This window comes from Anas platyrhynchos, chromosome 1 (genome assembly GCF_047663525.1).
Source record: "Anas platyrhynchos isolate ZD024472 breed Pekin duck chromosome 1, IASCAAS_PekinDuck_T2T, whole genome shotgun sequence".
NCBI lineage: Eukaryota > Metazoa > Chordata > Aves > Anseriformes > Anatidae > Anas > Anas platyrhynchos.
In genome coordinates this window covers 70,468,947-70,487,294 of record NC_092587.1, presented here as the reverse complement: position 1 = coordinate 70,487,294, position 18,348 = coordinate 70,468,947, and the positions used below count along the sequence as shown (strand labels likewise).

Here is an 18,348-nt window from a genome sequence, read left to right as displayed (position 1 = left end):
TCTAGTTCATACACACAGATTTAACTCAGTTGTAGCAATTTTTACAAAGTAAAAGAGGAGGCAAGAATACCTCACAGAGAAAAGCCGCTGATAGAGGGGATTTTTCTGAAATGATTATGTTGCTTATTTGAGTTTAAAGTCAGAATGAAGTAAATGAGAGTAGAGAGGGAATGTTTCTTCTGCTGGAGCTCATCTTGTTGGGTATGAGCATTTTTATTAACCTTATGAACAGAAATCTTCATTTGCTGGTTTGAATCCCATCAAAGGCTTCCATTGTCCAGAAGGCTACACAGCCTTCCCCCCAGACTTGGATGGTGATTCAATGATACAAGAGCTTTCGCATGAATTTCTTTATGCTCAGATTATTTCCCTGTTTTGGTTCCTAACGCAGCCTCACCAGCAGTTCTGCCAGTCACGGAGGACAGCAAAGAGAGGCAGCTGGGGCTCCTGGAACCAGTAGCAACAGCCGAGGTCTCTGCATCTTTGAACAGTGCCCTGGGTTCCAGGGAAGTCAGAGGGATCCTTTGTAGGACTGGGGCTAAAGTCCCTAATGAGCAAAAGCTGCTAGGAGAAGATGGCTGCTCGGCAAATGAATTTGTGGCTGCCCACATCACAGAAACCTCTATCATAATTAGCTCTCTCACTGAATGTCTCAACAAGAATGAATGGGCATGGCGTGGTGAAATCCTGGTCCCTCTGAAGTCAATGGCAAAACCCTCACCGACTTCAAAAGGGCACAGATTCATGCTGAAACTCTAGCTCAAGTCCTCTCTTGCCCCCAGCAGGAAAGACTGCAGCAAAGTAGCTTAGGAAATGGGACATGATGTAGTGATGACTTTGCCAGTGTTGTCTGCTAAAACCATTTTGCAGATATAATAAGACACCCTGACTCCCAGGATCATCGCCTTGCCATTTCACTTAGGTCATACAGTTGATATTCATAAACAAAAGTACTTCATCCAACTCTTTCCCAACACACGATCAGCTCTAAGAAATATGATAGATATGCCTGATAAGGTTTGTCCTGTTCCAAGAGCAATGGGTTCTCCATAGTGTTACTCTTTTGATGAATAGAATACCTGATCATCATCTATCCCTTCTTAAAGTTCAGTAATAAGCCAAAATACCTTTTCCCCCACTTTCGCTCCCATACCATATTAACTGCATCTTTTCAACAGGACTTGGGCAACTTATGAGCAGATTTCTGTGGATTGATAACCATTTCTCTATTCTGGAAATTTTCTCCAGGCTGGGAGACCTCATTTATCTTCACAGCTACTGGCTGCAGGGTTCCCCACAGTCTGACAAAAAAGAAAAAATAGCACTGTTGCTACTTCTGTGGCAATTTTCCCCTCAAACATCTAATCAAGTCCCTTTTTTTATCATATCACAGAATTAGATTTCCTCTTCTCCTTGCTCTTCAGTACTACATATTTTTTCCCCATTATGTGTAACACCCATTCTTTCTTTCCCATCTCCTCTTCCAGAAGATGTTGCCTGGTGCCCTGGATGAGAACTGCATTTCTTTGTGGCTGAAAACAGCCTTACAACAAAACTTCACAGAGGAGAAGGTGCTTGACTTCAGCTGAGCATACAGGTAAGCTTCCATTGGGAAGCCAGTGATAACCCCAAGGGGGAATATGAAATAGATGACTCCAAAGGCTTGGACATTTTCTTTACACCTTTCGAGGAGTGCTTGGGCTCCTGCTGATGGTGCATCCAAGGTCAGGCTGTTCACCTACTACCTCTTTTCTCCTGTTACATCTCCCAGGGGGTTGAAAACAGCACAGCCTCAGGATACGCTCCTTCAGCTATAGTGTTTTCAGTGTGAACCACATAGGATTCTGATTTCAATTTGGCACTGCCCACCAGACCACAGGGCAAGTCCAATACTTTCCTTATGAATATTTAGCCATGGCTACATTTCAAAGCCAAATTATAAAAAAATGTCATTTGAGAAAGTTATAGTTCTAAAATTTGTAAAGTACTGTAATGCTAGGTTGATACAGCTAAAACATCCTTTTAAAAGAGATTGCATTTCAGGCTGACAGACACCAAAACACTATTTCATTTTAGTTTGCTAAGATTTTCAAAAACAGTCAGCATCTGGGCTCTATTAACCATAATGTGCGTGCATTTTAAGCAACAGCAATTTAAGAATACTTCCTTTTCAGAACCCTTTCATGGAGCTCAGCATTTTGCAATACACATCCACAATATTTACCAATTATGCTTTGCACTGTAGCCTTTGAAGTCTAAAAATTAGTTACTGGTAAAGGACTGTACATTTATTCACACTATTTCAGTCACAGGGATTAATGACTAGAATTTATGCCTATGGTCAAGAAAGGTAAGTCACTGTGTCACAGTAATTAGCAATCATTCATGCAGCACTTCAATCTTTGTGCAATATACATTGTGACACACCATTAGTGTGTAGGAAAGAGCTCATTTGCAATATACTGAAATATTTGAAATAACCACTTCTGGGCTAAAGTGCAGTACTAGAGAAGTGCATGGGAAAGCTGCAGTTTATGACAGGGAAAGAGAATCATCCCTCTCCAAATCAAACTCTGGGGAGAATATTTATAAGTATATATTATATTTATATCTGTATCTTTATTTTATATATTTATATTTACCTAGTCTGCAATTCAGCCAAGACACTAAGCACTTCAAGAAAAAGGCTATATGTCGTCAACCATGATACCACTTCAGAGGTTTTGTTTTTATTAGCTGTTAGACAAGTCCTCAAGATAGGCTAGACAATCAGGACGAGTTACTCGCACGCTTCCTCAGAGTAGAAAAGAGTGCCCTCTAATGGTTAACGTTTAATATCTACGATGTTATTGTTTAAGCGATTTGTAAGGTAAGATCACAAAAATGAGAGATGTTGTAGCAGTTTGCTATTTCAATGAAAACCAAGATTATTTTTTTTTCTTCCTGGTTCCATTTCTACACTCCCTGATAGAGTCCCTCTCCAGCTTTCTTTAAGGCCACTTTTATGGGTTAGATTAGGTGGCAAAACTGCAGGACCTAGCAAATTGCAGCCTTATCTACCTTGTTCCACATGACATTTTCCATCTCAGGATCTAGCCTCTCATCAGGGTAACACAGAATCATAGCATCATTAAGGCTGAAAAAGACCTTCAAGATCATCTGGTCCAACCATCCCCCTACCATCAATGTCACCCACTAAACCATGTCCCTAAGCACCATGTCCAACCTTTCCTTGAACACACCCAGGGACGGTGTCTACCATGATCCCCAATACCTTTTCTACAAACATCACTTCCCGCCATCTGGCTTCTAGCATCTACTAGTACATGAGATTTTCTTCTCTCCAGGTACAGGTCTCAGTATTCCATGTCCACGTCTCAGCATTTGCTTTTGTTGAAATGCATGATGTTCCTGTCAGCTCATTTCTCCAGTCTGCCATACTGAGATTATTTAATTTCCATAATGATTAAAATTTATTATTGCTGAAGAGTCACTGCAAAACACATGAATTGCTTAACATGTGAGTGAAAAAGTTCATACAGATGATCCATTGTTCACAATCCTTGCAATTTGGAGGAGATTTCTTCAGGCAAGGTCAAGTCCTGCAGATCCCATGCCCACTAGTGGCTGAAGAAAAACCTATGTAATCTTAAAATGCATCTTTCAGTTTAGATTCATCATAAACTAGAAGGACAAAATCTTTACCTTTTCTTCCTTCCTTTCTTTTTCTGTCTTTCTCTTTTTTCTTTCATTTTCTGTCTCCTTTTCCCTTCCCTTCCCTTCCCTTCCCTTCCCTTCCCTTCCCTTCCCTTCCCTTCCCTTCCCTTCCCTTCCCTTCCCTTCCCTTCCCTTCCCGAAATTGACAAATCACAATGCTGATAACAGTTTTTATTAGTCCTTGTTCACTTCATTTCAGCTGGTGAAATACCAAGATAATTGACAGTGGTTGATTCTATAGTCTGTCCCTTTTAAACAGGCCTTGCCTCTTCACTCAGTGAATATCTAAATATATCTTAATATACTTAGTGAATTTCTGGTTTAATAAAATCATATTGATCTTTGAATCAGAGCTATAGGACTTGGAGGGAATGGCCAAATTATCTCCTCTGCCTCCACTATCAACAGGCAACAGCAATGTAAACACCTAAGCCTCTACAAAAAATATTTGAAATACAGGCACAGGATAGCAGAAAGCTCCACACACGATACCCCTTGGCACTGGCTAAAATGTCTGCCACTGATTTCATTGTCTGCTAGAGAAGGAATTCATATGGATTCTTAAACTTCCACTGTTTCTTTATATAAAGATTTCTGTGGTTTATGACCTGTAACTCATTCTTCATGTGATGAGGGATGGAAGATGTGATTATGTATGGCTGAAGTCTCGTTTGCTGCTTGTCCATCTCCATTAGTTCTTTGAATAATTTCCTTACAGCGTGGACTTTGATAAAGACTCTACCAGTATGCCTGGCAATTAAATGTAGATAAGTGAGAAAGGAAAACACAGAGAAAGACCTCCCCACACACACATATACACCCAATATATTTATTAAAAGAGTTGTGCCTGCTATAAAGCTATTATTAAAGAATCATCATATTCAGTACTGGATTAAATAGATCCTATTTTCTCCTTTGAGGGGAAAAAAAAAAAAGTGAAGCTATCCAATCAATTTCTCTTTTTTCCCTATTTCCCCACCTCTCCAACCAAGCCCACAAAGATAGTAGTTGGTCACATGGATCTTCAAATAAAAGACAGAGAATTGTGTTTGAATAGCCTTGACTCATAAAGCTCTTCCCAATGCCTTTTTCAGTGCCAGAGCTTTGCAGTTAATGCAACTTCTGCTAATTTTTTTCCTTACTACAATTGTGAAAAATCTAATACCTTTAGAATGATTTGAAAAGAGCTTACACAGAACAAATTCCCTATTTAATCTTAGCATATTAAGAAATCTTTTCTTTGAACAATACGTGTAAAATGCTATTTTCACCCAAACACTTTTCTTTTAAATAAAAAAAGCTCTACGAGTTGAAAGAGCTGCCAGTTTAGAGCCCTGTCTTCATTTGTGGTTTAGGAATCTTGGCACTTTAGGTGGGGGAAACATCAGTGAGGATATGTGCTTCCCATGGTACACTGTGGCAGTAAATTTCAAAACTAACATATCAAAGGTATCCTCCTGGTCACCATGTTAAAAACAAAAACAAAGAAACAAAATGAAAAAATGGGAGCCAAAGACCCAAATCACTTAAGGATAGGCCAAATAAAAAATGTGTGTAGAACATTTATTTAGTCGTTGTTCTCTCTCCATCTACCACCCCGCAGTTCTGCACATACTATAGCTTTTATGAAACAAGGTTTGGGTAATCTGCACTTGTTCTCTATTTACTCTGCTGAATGATCACAGTGTATAAGCAGAAGAGCTCTAGCTTTTGGCCTCGTTTGTTGCCCCAGCAGCCTTCCCAGTTTCTACACAGGAATTTTTCAGTACTCTACTATGCATCTGTCAGTTCTTTTTACTATTCTTTCTGATAGCTATGTGTGATGGCTTATACTTACATGAACACAAAACATTTGAGACTCCTGCCAACAACATAGCTGGAACACTTGTCATAGCTCTTTAAGACAAACAAAGAACAAAATCTGCTTTTTTCTGAGATTCTAGTTTTTTATTTCGGTAGATTCAGAAGGACTGCTTCACGAGTAAAAAGCACTCAACACTGCAGTGCTGGCTCCTTAACATATGTATCACCTATTAATTATTTTGTTATATAGATGCTACTTCAAACAATTATTTCAAAGCAAACCTCTGCAAATACAATGTCAAATTCCTGTGTTGTTTTTTTGTTTTGTTTTGTTTTGTTTTTCTCTGAGTGAAACTTCTACTCTTGAATGACATTAGCTCAACAATGGAACAGCTGTACAGAAAAAGAGGGTAAAAGTCACTGCTGTTGGTAATAGGGTAAAAACTTGAGTTGAGCTGAGTTAGAGATTTAAGCAAGACTTATTAAATTCTAGGTCAAACACCAAATGAGAAATATGCAAAGTCATTCCTGGAGTGAGCTATCTAGTTTCACCAGGCCTCTTAAGAGGCCTGTAGCCAAGGTAGTTGCTAATTGGGATTTAATCAACATTCAATCAGGTGAAAATAAAATAAAGGAAGAAAATGAAATCAGGGAGAGTTACAAAGCTATAAATTTTACCCCAAACCAGACCTCATCTTTTAATTCACCTTTCAAGCCCATGTTTCTCCTACAGTCACAGCTGTACCACAGGTGTCAGCACAAGTACAAGAACCAGGGTCTCGCTTGGGGACAATTACCACTTGCCAGCTGATGCACGGTAACCTGATGTTGTGCAAGGTCATGGACCCCAGCTGCCACATCTACCCACTTCAATTCAGTCTGGATTGCTGCCCAGGATAACCTTCTTCTATGCTTCAAAATACCTGATGTTCTGCAGGGTCAGGAGACTTTCCAGACATAAGGAACTAAGCTGCAATTGAACTGCCTGTAGCATGCAGCATTTTTGTGATTGCTTTTCATGTCATTGTTAGTGTATGCAGACTAAGTTCCTGGAAATCACTTTAGTTACCACTTAATGAGGTAGCCATTGGAGAATTCAGCTGTCACCAGTGATACCCATTTTTGGCAACTGAAAAGACGTGGCATACTGATAAACCCACCCCTGAGATGGCATCTCCAGCAGATATCTGGAAAAGCTTATATGCTCCCAAATATAACATATGGATAGACTTCAGTGTTCAGACTTGTCACTTTTCAGAATATACCAGCCTTCACAACATTCACTTAAATGGCATAAACCCTTGTTTTATATACTTGTCTGCATAGGAAAGCCGCATGTGTATCTTGTTAAGTTTAGTAGTGAGCAGCATAGTGTGAGCTGTTCTCACTTGTTTAAAACTATACCTCACAAACAAATTATTTTGGGCCTTTCTAAAACAGAGTGTTCTGTAAAGGCAACATATATAGCATGTGCCAAATCTGGATTCTTTCCAGAAATAGTGCCTGATATATCACACGATGGAAAAACATTTGAACTCCTTATTTCATGCCCTGAAACAAAACAAGGAAAATATTGTCGTAGTAAAATAATCAGAAGCAGATGGGAAATTGTCTTCAGATTCTTTCATAACTTTTACCTCTGGGCTGAGAAGTCATGTCATCCTGTAAGGGAATTGTTCTGGAAAGTTATGAGCCACTAAGTGGGAAGACTTGACTTAAAGCCATAAACAATGTGCAGGAGGACCTCCCACATTAATAAATGGGAATTGCGTGCACAAAGACAGTGCAGTGCATGGCCACTGAAGTACAGAGATCATCTCATTCATGACTTGCTTGGACTACTACACAGGAGAATTTCAGTAGTGTCAGTGGAACTGGGATTTAGGAGTAGGGAAAAAAAGGTTCTTTCATAGAACCAAACAGAAAAACTTACTCAGAAACTAACTAAACAGCAGGCAAGCCTATAGGTAGTCTGTATCATAGCATTTCTCTACCATCTTCCTAGTACAAGAATAAAGATTTGAACTTTGTACAAATTTTCAATTTGTTCTTGAGAAGAGCTACAAAAGTCACAATGTCAAAGCCTAAAAACCAGAGATCACATCATTCTTTTGTTATAAGTAGGGGGCACAGAGAAAACCCAGTGCTGCTCCCTGTGGCTTTCGAATGTTCAGCCAGAACTCTATGAAATTCAGCTGCTGCTCTGATGTGGCAGGTACCAAATTGCCTCTGCAAAATGCAGTCCATCCCTGTAGACAGACAGCCTCTTCATGAAGTTTAAGCTACCTCCAGAGGCTTCTGTGCAATAAATAAAATAAAATAAATAAAATAAAATAAAATAAAATAAAATAAAAATAAAGAATGAGTCCAAACTCACGCCTATAACAAAAAGTTATGCACTCCATGCATTACCAATAAAACATGTTAAAAAGAGCACGTAGCTGCCCTCACCATCCTAGCATTTTGAAGAAACACCTTTGTGTTCTTCAGAGTGACATCTCAAAGGAACAAATGTGTCAAAACAGGTCTATGGTTTAGCCAGTCTATCCTATAACATCTTGAAATTGTTCTGGATGTTACCTGCCTGTTAAATTTCTTTGAGAAAAGAATCTGTACACTACTTAAGAGTGCATAGATTACCTGATGACTAGTCCTGGGTATTTCTTCTGTTGTCAGTAGGTTGGAAATATTTATTTTCTTTTAAAAACAATGCAAAACAAGAGGAAGATTGATAAGAACATCCCAGACATGGTATATTCAAACTCTTTCTGGCACATGAGACAATGAAAGGACAGAAAACTTAATGCAAAACCCTCAGATTTTACTGGCCTTGAAGTAAGGTGATAGGCAAAAAACAGTGATCAAGCATAGTCATACTGAAACTTAAAAATGCATTTATTCATTGCTTATAATATCTACCAAGCACAAAGAGAAAAAAGAGCAGCAGTTGTATGCTTTGTATTTTGATATCCTCAAGTATAGAGACCCAGGGAAGAAAGCAAATTTAGACTGTGAGATTCAGCGTATGTAGGCTTCCTGAAGATGAAGAAAAATTTTCAATATATCCCAATACTTCAGGGAATCTATCCATCAAGAGGATGGGAACAAGTAATGGAAGTGCCCAGCAACCTGGGCCAATTTTGAGTGTGCCAGAGCACAAACTGGACCTCTGCTATAAAGGGTAGTAGGTGGAGACTGCTGGCTGTGGTAATGGCACTTTGAACTATCACCATGTATCTATCAGGTGTGTGTAGCAGCACAGTGTGGGGCACTAGGTGTAAGCTGTTATCTAATGGTATCCTCAGATTCAAGTCCACTTGATTTAGCTGGTTAGTTAGTAATCGCTTGTTAATAGTTGGTTGGTCAGTAATTTACTCAAAAGAATCCTATGCATAAACATTTCTTACTCCTACAGGAATTACAATAAACCAAAGCACTATTTGGAGAAAACATGCTGTTAGGAGTTTGCAGCCCCTTAAGGTAGTGATGGTGTGCTTTTCTCATCCATCTCAAATAGATCTGCAATTTAGCTTGTTATTTCTTTATGATTGTTTGCAGTGGCTATAAATTTTGTGCTTTCTATTTGCTTTAGTGTATAACACCACAAAGCAGTTTTGTTCATGTCAGTCTGTGTTTACACATCTCATGGTTGCTCAGCACTGTAAAATCTCTACATGAAACAAGCAGCTAAAGCATTTATGACACTTTCCAGGTGGTTAAAGTCAGTCAGCTTTTGGTCTTCTGCACTAACATAACTGGTTGCATTCAGAAAGAGCCACCCCAAGTTAGTCTTCATATCACACTGATTGATGATCATGTTACATGATTCCAGTTTTATTTTTATGTTTTAAGTAAGGCGCTATTGTTTATTGCCAGGGTGGGAAGATTACCCCTTATTTTCTCCCTACTACAAGTAGATCTGTTTAGTTTCCAAACCATCTGCAAAAACTCGTTGCTGCATGATCATTTCATATCAGGGAGAATGGTGCACTTTTAAGATCATAGGAGCCGTCAATGGAAAAAGAGTGCACAGAAATTTTAAATAAGCAGTGTTGAAAAGCATAAGAAATTGGGTGAAGTTTTACAGTTAGTCCAACTCACTCCTTTCTCTTTCATAACACAGCAGCATTACCAACACAAATAAATAAGCTCAAAAATGCATATAATTATCACAGCTGAAAGAATGATTATGGGAAATCTCTCTCTTGCTCTATTAACTGACAATGTCAATAGTTCACTACTGCTATATGATGTAATAAGAAGTTTAAAAAGTGTGTATATATAATTCTCCACCAAGAACCTTCCCATAAACAAAATAGTTTTCTTATGAAACACTTATGCAATGAAATAGCCTTTGATTGGAAAGTTAAAAAACGATATAGTTAAAACATTTTTAAACTGGCATCCTCAAATTTGCCAATTCTAGTTAATAAGCTGTTGTTGCCCTCTAGTGCTCAAACACAGCTTGAAAAATCCACAACGGAATGATCCAGGCAGATCACCTAGCAATTCCCTGTTTGGTCTTAATCCAAGACAAATGAGTGGCAAACACAAAATAAAATGAAGTGTTTTGGTACACCTACCTAGAACATACTTTTCTCAAGCTTTTTTTTATTTTTTATTTTTCTTGTTTGTTTTTCTGTAAGAATACTTAAGATCGTTTGTTTTGCTCTGCTTTCTCACTGCATTAGTCACGCTACACATGCAGCTCACTGCTTTGCTTCTGCCATTCAAAGTGCTTGATATACGTTGGCTGCTTGGGTTGGAGGGCAATGTTTCTGATGATATTAGCCAAATTCAGGTCTAGTGCTCTGAATGACCCCAAGATATGTCTGCCTGCCTTCTCTTGAATCTATCTCTGCTGTACTGTACTGCATCAATTACTGCCAAACATCTCCCCCTCCAACAAATTAGTTATTACAGCCGAAATGCACAGTGAAGATTCAGGGGTCGTTCTCAATACCTCTCCTGTAATAAGTTGTTGTGATGTCATAGGCAATGTAGAAGGCTTCTCACTACGTTGTAATTCTTTTTAGAGAAAACTTAACCTCAGATCTGTGCCTACATTTTCCGTACCACAACTGAGCCTAGTACTTACCATTTTACTAACTTATTTCCCAGAAATGTTTTTCCTCATCATGTTCCTTGATCACAAACCTTTGAAAATACCTAACAAAAATAAATAAATAAATAAAGCAAAGAAACTGAAGTTAAACAAACCATAGTCAACAGACAAGCCGATGAACTTGAGATACTTTTGAAAATTTGTTCACTTTTAAGAGGTTATCCAGATTTTTTTTTTAACTTAGGTATTATCAAACGTAAGCAATGCAGAAGACTGATGTTTTTGTACCTACAAAGCAATGTGCAACCTCCATATAGTAAGAATTCAACTTCTTGACATAAGGAGCACTGACTTGTCTTTGATCTTTGAATAACAGAAATTTCAGAGGATTTTCTGCATAAAGTTATTGTTAGAGCTTTCAGAAAACTTGCCTTAAGGGCATTTTTGGATCTTGCCTGCTTCCCACTGCACTAAGCTTGACAGATCTAAGAACCTCTTGGACGTGAGTCACTTTTCATATTTTGTAGTAGATTTATTTCCTTGTATTCAGGAGGCACCCTTCCCTCTCTATCTTGATATTTGTAGTTATGCCGCCTGCCACACAGATACTTTGATATCTAGCATTTCATTCTAACAACAGATTTAGATGGGGAGGTGGGGGTGAGTGCAGTGAATAATATGAACTGGAGGTTGTGTAGCACACATCAGATGTGCACAGATACCCACTTGTCTCTTGTTCCAGAGGCAAGGAAATACAGATTAGCTGTGCTTATTAGCAGTCATATGAATATGACCCCAGAAGTAAAAAAAAGGTGTACTTTGAGAGCAGTGAGAGCTCTACAAGTTCAAGAGGGACAGAAAGTCCGGCTGTGTTGCAAACAGCTCTTTTGAGAGCCACTAGCCTGGTTAGGGAAGTAAAATGCTAGAAGCAGAAAAATAATGCAAGCTTGTTCATCTGTTTCTGTGACTATAGGAAACATCACTGAGGTTGTACAACATAGTTTTCCTTTAGAACTCTCTTAGTTACCTTCAATCTCTGTAGATGTTCAGAAACGGGAGACCACACCTTTTCTGTATCTTCTGCCAATAATCCAGCTGTTGTCTTTGCTCAGTTCCCCCACAAGTTTCCATCTGCTCTAAAATCAGACATTGAATCTCAGCTGTTATGGGCTTAGGTATATCAGAACAGATTCTTTCCTGTGCATACATTAAGCTTATCCCTTGCCTTTTTCCAATTTATTTTATATGATAAGATTTTTTGACACATGCTGCAAAAAACTCAGCGTGCTGGAGGGTGGTGAACTCTTTGGAAAAGGCAAACTCAAATTTGCAGCATGCAGTTTTAAGGATAGCTTGTGATGTATGCAGACAAAAGCAGTCAGGATACGCATCAATAAACTAAATGCAGCTAAGGAAAGTTAAATATACTACAATTTTTACTCTGTACTTAAAACCATTTGGATGCAAAACTCTGCTACCAAGTACTCCTTTAAGGCCCAGATACAATAAATGGGATGTCAGATACACAATTGTCTGGTGTTGTGCAACTGTAACACATTAATAAAATAAACTGGGGGCAAATAGATTTGAAAATGCTCATGCACTGGACAGATACTCGTTTTATTAGGTTTACTAGGTTTACTTATGTTATTCTAGTCACAGAACGTACTCATGAATTTTTTTTTTCTCCTTAAACGTAAGAACCTTTTTGCTTAATTTGGACTTGAGTGTTTATTTTTAGAATTTAGTAATAAATCAAATTATAGACATTATATTTCAGCATAAATATGGCAGTTCTCTCCCCACCAAACCCATCTGCTGCTTTCCCATTAGTGACCAAAAAAAGAATACATCCTCTAAGATTTAAATATTTCCTATTCAGTCTCAAAGTAGTTCTCTCAAAGATGAGAAATGCTCCTAAAAATCTATTCCCCTTCCCCCATCATACATCAGCATACATTCCATTGATCAAGTAATCCAGCCTGGTATAATGTCTCTTCTGAAGAGATTCATGCATTTTCTTCCCCATGAATGTAATAACTAGTAGCAAGAATATCACCCCAAAAAGCAAAGCTGCTACAAGTTTGTTTTTGTCTTCTAGCTGAAGGACACCTTTCCTTCTTAGTGCACTCTCTGACAGGTAACTTTCTGAATCAGATGGGTCATAATCCTGATGGTTGTTTTGGGAAGCTAAGGGAGAACCACTAGTAGATGGGACAAAGTCTGAAAAAGAGAGGAGGGTAACGTGGCTGGTATCATTGGAAGAGACAAGCGTTGGCTCAGGAGGGATGGCTGAAGTTCTGCGCCTTGATGTGGCAGTAGCTAGGCTGGAATTTGAGGTCACCCGCTTGGTTGTGGAAGTAGAAGCAGAAATTGTGGGATTGGAAAAAGGAACATGAGTAACAGCAGTGCTGGCGGCAGAAACACCATGTTCAACTCTAGCAGTTGCAGTATGCATGAAGGTAGCCCTTATGGTAACAGCACTAGATTTAGCACCATCGGGAGGTGGAGAAGTTGTATGAGATTCTACTCTGGTAACACCTGTAGGCAGAGGAGACATGGTAGTACTGCTGGGTCCAGGAACACCAGACTGAGTGCTGGGGAACAAAGCAGAGGGGTTTCCAGTTTGAACATTAGAAGACATATTTGGTGGCAGATTAATTTCTTTCTGCTTTGGGATGGGGTCTAAGCTCTCAAGATTGTTGGCCGTTTGTGATTCAGGAAAAACTGTATGAAATTCAATATTGTCTAAATGTTTATCCACGTGGTTTGGGAGTTCAGATGCTTGATGAAAGACAGATTGCTGCAAAGCAGTGGTATGATTCTGATGGCTAGTCAGACTGTGAGAAATATAGGCTCCAGCATCCAATGGCAAAGAGTATTCATTCAAATGAAAGTCCTCATTTTTGAGGGAAGTGTCCTCCTGGGCATACGTGTCTGGAAACAGAAATGAAATATCAGTATTTAATGACAGAATCTATTTGTGATTACCACAGGCTTATTCTAGTTACTTATATTTCATAGTAAGAGACATACCAGGGAGCTCCAGAAAGTAATGACTAATCAAACTGAAGCACCAAAATCTTTTCTTTAAAACATGCAGTAACTTTTAAATTCTGTCATAAGACCTGCAGAGCACCAATTCAGGCTTATTCACTTTGCCAAATACATTTCTGATCAAAGTACACGGCCAACGGGGAACATAAGATTGAATGCTTCTCACATAGCAAACTTGTTAAATGAACACTGCCACAAAAAAAAAAAAATAAATAAAGATTCTAATATCTTGCCGAGAGATTACAAACAAATTAACGGTTGGACTTTATGACCTTTGAGGTCTTTTCTAACCTAAATGATTCTATGATTCTGTGGAACGTTGCACAAATTCTCTAAATGTATGGTAATGACAGTGAATTCTATTTTTCCAGAATCAAAGTAAAATATACTTTTCTGTATAAATCCAGCTATATTTCAAGAGTTTACTAGTCCAATTTGCCCTGTTAGAGAGTTATAGAAGTCCCAACCGTACTACTCCGTGCTAAGGAACAAGCAGTTAAATTGTTGATATCAGATCTCCAAATGTCCACTCCTCCACTTCCTCTCCCCAGCCTCCACCCCCAAACTGTACACCTACTGATCTGTAGGAAAGACTTGGGTTCCTGTTGCCATGCTAGAAGAAAGACACTGCTCTAAGAGTCTGAGGTATCTGAAGTAGACTGCACGTTACTATTTCTCCAGCAGTCAATGTATCTTGCTTCCAACCCAGGTGGAGGAACATCAGTTAATGGAATTTGGAAGCAGGACAACAGCTTTCTGTAACAGAAATTCAATACAATTGATAATCTTAGCTGTTATCTGGTTCTACACAGATACGAAAGAGAGACTTTGGGCAAGCATGAATTCTTAGAAGGACTGGCTAACTGGCACAGGTCATGTCTTCATTGTCATCATTCAGCAGCCTCCGAGAATGTTTAAGAGGGAATGTGCTCTCCCTATAGTTCAGACTCACACTCTTGTCTTTGTTTCTGTAAAAGACATTTATTAACTGCACTGGAATTGAAATAAATAATAACAATAATAAAAAAGTCCATGATATTCTCATTGTCACTTGCTTCTCAAATAGGAACTCGTATCTAGATGGATGGATTTATTTCAATTTTATTATACATACACAGAAGCCTAATCAGCTAATCCTAACCTTCTAGTTGGGCGCCAGTTTGTTAGCAAAGTAAAATTCTAAACAGAGATAATAGACTCCAACCACAAGGTCTGACTTACAGGAAGAAAACAAACAACAACAAAAATATTTTTTCTTAGAAAGTGGCTTTAAATAACAAAATATTCAGGCATTACAAAACAAGAAACTGAAATGACTCTCAGCTGTGTCTGCAGTTCTGAACACATTTTCCCACCAGTGAGGAAATGGCCTGTCACAACCACTGAGCAAGCCAACAACTCCTTTTTCCCCCGTTCCCAATGCACTCCCATGGCTTCATCCATAAGCTTAAATAAATTGGTGTAGTGTGACAACTACAAAGTACTTGCAGCATGCTGTGTGATCTTCAGTTCGCTCACCTGGACAACAGCTAGGAAAGCACAGAGCATTCACGCAGCATTCAAAAGACCAAGTGTGAGGGCAGCATGGGGAAGCTAAGCTCAGAGTCCTGTACAGGAGTTAAGTATCATTGCTATTCTACAGCACTCAGATTAATTAATCTAACTGCTTGTGTTAACTAATTCCACTCCACAGATTCAGAATCAAACACTTTCTCTGTCTCCGTTTTAGACTACAAGCTCCCAAACGCAATTGCCAACAAATGTTGTGTTAGGTACAGCTGTGGTGCTAGCACAGATACACGTGTTGGTAAGAAAGAACAAGGGCACTATACAAGTCAACCTTTAAAAAGAGATTGAAAAAAAAAAAAAAACACAGTGGTCCTGATGACATCTCAAAGCTAGTAAACTGTATTAGAAAACAAACCTTAGGTGTCAATCTTAAAAACAAAATAAACACCTCCTGAGCAGACTTCTGATAGAATCTACGGGTGTTGCTTGGCTATCTCAGCAGAGTGGAAAAAGACAGCTCCGCAAAAGTACATGAACAGCAGAAACCAGATTTTCCCCCCCACCTCCAGCACTAGCTCTTTGCAACTGGAATCAGGAAATGTTTTACTTCCCAAGTTACAGGCTGTTTCCATGAGTTAACAAGTTGCAGGAATATTTTAAAAGAAGAAAAAGGAAAACTTTACTATTAACACTACTTCGGTATTTGAAGTTATTTATTAGCAACAAAGTATTTCACCCCTTTTAGTTCCTGTTTTGGTGTAACCACCTGGAGATTCTCATTTTAAAAACCAAATCTTTAAATGTTTGTCATTAAGAACACCACTCAGGTGCTACATCTGAAAGCTTACTAGGGACCTAAGGTAAATAAGCTAACAGCATCTTTTTGGTCAACATTAAATGAGCATTACACCTATATGCAGGACAAAAGCACAAGCACAATTACATGCCTTGTTTCTTTGCATTCCATGTGTTCTTCTAGGGTAGAAAGAGCCAGAGCAATAAATGTGGTTGTAGTGATAATTTTACATGCAATCCATTTGTTGCACACCATTTTTGCCCAGTTCCTGTGTGACTGTGCCCACACAAAAGTATTTGGTAATATTATGTGAATAATCTTGCTACATATCCTGCTGTTGCTCCCTTTATAGTTTCTTGTGGAAAAAGTTCTCTTTTTCAGTAAAAGTTCAGACTCTTGCAATAATAAGTTTCTGCTCTCTCAAGAAGCCACACTGAAACCACCTTGTGAACTCTTGGCAGGAGGATAGTCTAATTATCAGCTTCTTATCTGAGCTGCTTCTTATCTGAGCTATTCAGACTGGTCTGGTGCAAGTCAATGCCAGTCTACAAGTAAGACTTGCTATTAAAAATCTCATAGCACGTGACAGATAATGAGAAATTTGTGAGCGTACAGCCCACATGCCATAAAGCTTTGATTTTGATCAGTTTGCATCTGTGCTTCAGGTTCCCTAACTGAAAACAGAAAATAATGATTACTATCGCCAATTACTCACTAACATCACAGTGGTGCTCTGAGGCTTGCCTAATATTTGCTTGCTGTTTCTACTTGCATCTATATGGTACTCATCAGTGTTGCCTGAATCCTTTGAATACACAGACAGCTACAAGGGCATCATATTTCTATTGCTTTCAGCAATACTCCTCAGCATTATGTACAGGAAATTGTCCTTGACTAGAATACATCAAGATGGAAGAAGCCTTTTTGTTTTAAGCGAAGGAAAACTATTAAGAATTATGAACCTAATGTGAAGGAATTTCATAATGGTTGGGTTGTTATTCCAGCCAGGAAGTTGGGCTCACACAGGTGCGCACCAAACACTTGCCTATCCATCTCCTACAGAGCAAAGAATGACGTTGTAAAATTAGAATGCTTTGCTTAGAAAATTTTACTGAAAATACAACCCCCAAACATTACCCAGTCACTACTGAAAAGACACTGAGGCAAAGGCAATCTAGTGTGGGGAGCAGTGTCTTTTCCTATTATTTACCTCGAGCTATTTTGTAGCTAACAAATCCTGTTGCAGGTTTCATTGGACAGGCCTCTGTGCTTGGGCAGTAAAACAGGTAGCAGTTTGGATGTGTCTTTGTCCCTCGAGCATCAAAGATCATGAAGTTACACTTCTTGTCTCCTGCAAAACAATATATATGTATTTCAGCAGCAAGAACCTTTATAGCATCTTAATAATAAGTTCTAGTTAGTTAAATTAAGTTTTCCTCATGTGTTGAGAAGGAAAACTACTAAAATGTAACATCACTAAAGGAAAACTATAACATATAATATTCCTATAAGAAAAACAACTCAAGACTGGAAAAGAATGGCCAAAGGCCAACATGTGAAACGTCACACCTTCCTCTTCCTGTGCAGAGGAACATGAGGAAACAATGAGTCTAATCTCTCATTCTCCCTTCACACATACCACGTTGGCACCACTTTACGTAACAAGTTTTTGCTTACAAATCGTGATAAATCTGAAAACCTCCCTCCCCAGTATACTCGTGGATATACACAGCTCCCATCCTATTGGGGGCACTTTCAACTGGCTTCTTTTCTACTTGCTGCTGTGCCTCATACCACTCTAAAAGCCTGATGGAAAAACAAACAAACAAACAACAGTTTCAGAGGAGCATAAGCACTCTCATTTTTGGCTATAATGAACGTAGTACAAACTGATGGTTACTTCGCAGGGTGTCTGCTGAATCGTGATGATGCTTGGCTTTGGGGAGCCTGTGTGGTTGCAGCACGTAAAACGACCTCCGTTCCTGGACTGCAGTTATTTTTCCTGAGCACTCTGGTATCAGCAATCTACTATCACGTGAAGCCAGGCAGGACAGCAAAGTAATTCCCTAGCTGCTCACAAGCAGTAACAGAGAAAGGCAGAGGGGGTCCCTTACCTGGCAGCCCTTTTCCCAGGCAGCAAGCCCGCATACACGCCTCCGGAGCCGACGCGTACACCGGCTCCGCTCCCCTGATGCCTGCGGGGAGGGCGAAGCTGATGTCGACGATGGCGTTCTCCTCTTTTTCCGCCGAGCAGCCCTGGCCGAGGGCCGGCCGGGACGCCAGGCAGGCGAGGAGCAGGAGCCGGAGGCCGATGCCCGCCGACATGGCCGCCCCACGGGGCCCCAGGGCCGGGAGGAGGGACGAGGGCCGGCCGGGGGCCGCCGCCTTTCCCCCCGCCCCA

The 18,348-nt window shown here is 39.4% G+C and overlaps 2 protein-coding genes across 3 annotated transcripts in view; one reads left to right on the top strand and one right to left on the bottom strand.

Annotated features, from left to right (window-relative positions):
• BORCS5 (BLOC-1 related complex subunit 5) overlaps window positions 1-18,348 on the top strand; it is a 97,426-nt gene that overhangs the window by 1,826 nt on the left and 77,252 nt on the right. Inside the window, exon 2 of one of the 2 annotated variants that reach the window (XM_072040999.1) lies at window positions 1,491-1,597. The gene's annotated coding sequence lies outside the window, so the exon portion shown is untranslated. Of the gene's footprint in view, window positions 1-1,487; window positions 1,598-18,348 lie in introns of both variants that reach the window. The other variant, XM_038172529.2, reaches the window with a different exon arrangement.
• Window positions 11,999-18,346, bottom strand: MANSC1 (MANSC domain containing 1). The gene is made up of 3 exons (XM_005010036.6): window positions 18,062-18,346; window positions 17,158-17,298; window positions 11,999-13,522 (listed from the first exon to the last, which is right to left on the bottom strand). Exons 1-3 carry the CDS (start codon window positions 18,270-18,272, stop codon window positions 12,528-12,530), a joined length of 1,347 nt encoding a protein of 448 aa, XP_005010093.1. The 5' UTR covers window positions 18,273-18,346; the 3' UTR covers window positions 11,999-12,527.

What these genes read in the sequence shown, in the direction of transcription:
- MANSC1 (XM_005010036.6), bottom strand. Translation starts at nt 18,272, where the DNA reads ATGTCGGCGGGCATCGGCCTCCGGCTCCTGCTCCTCGCCTGCCTGGCG. An exon ending in CCTGGGAAAAGGGCTGCCAG is followed by an intron (nt 17,299 to 18,061) that starts GTAAGGGACCCC and finishes ATTGTTTTGCAG; the next exon opens with GAGACAAGAAGTGTAACTTC. An exon ending in TAGCTACAAAATAGCTCGAG is followed by an intron (nt 13,523 to 17,157) that starts GTAAATAATAGG and finishes TTCTGTTTCCAG; the next exon opens with ACACGTATGCCCAGGAGGAC.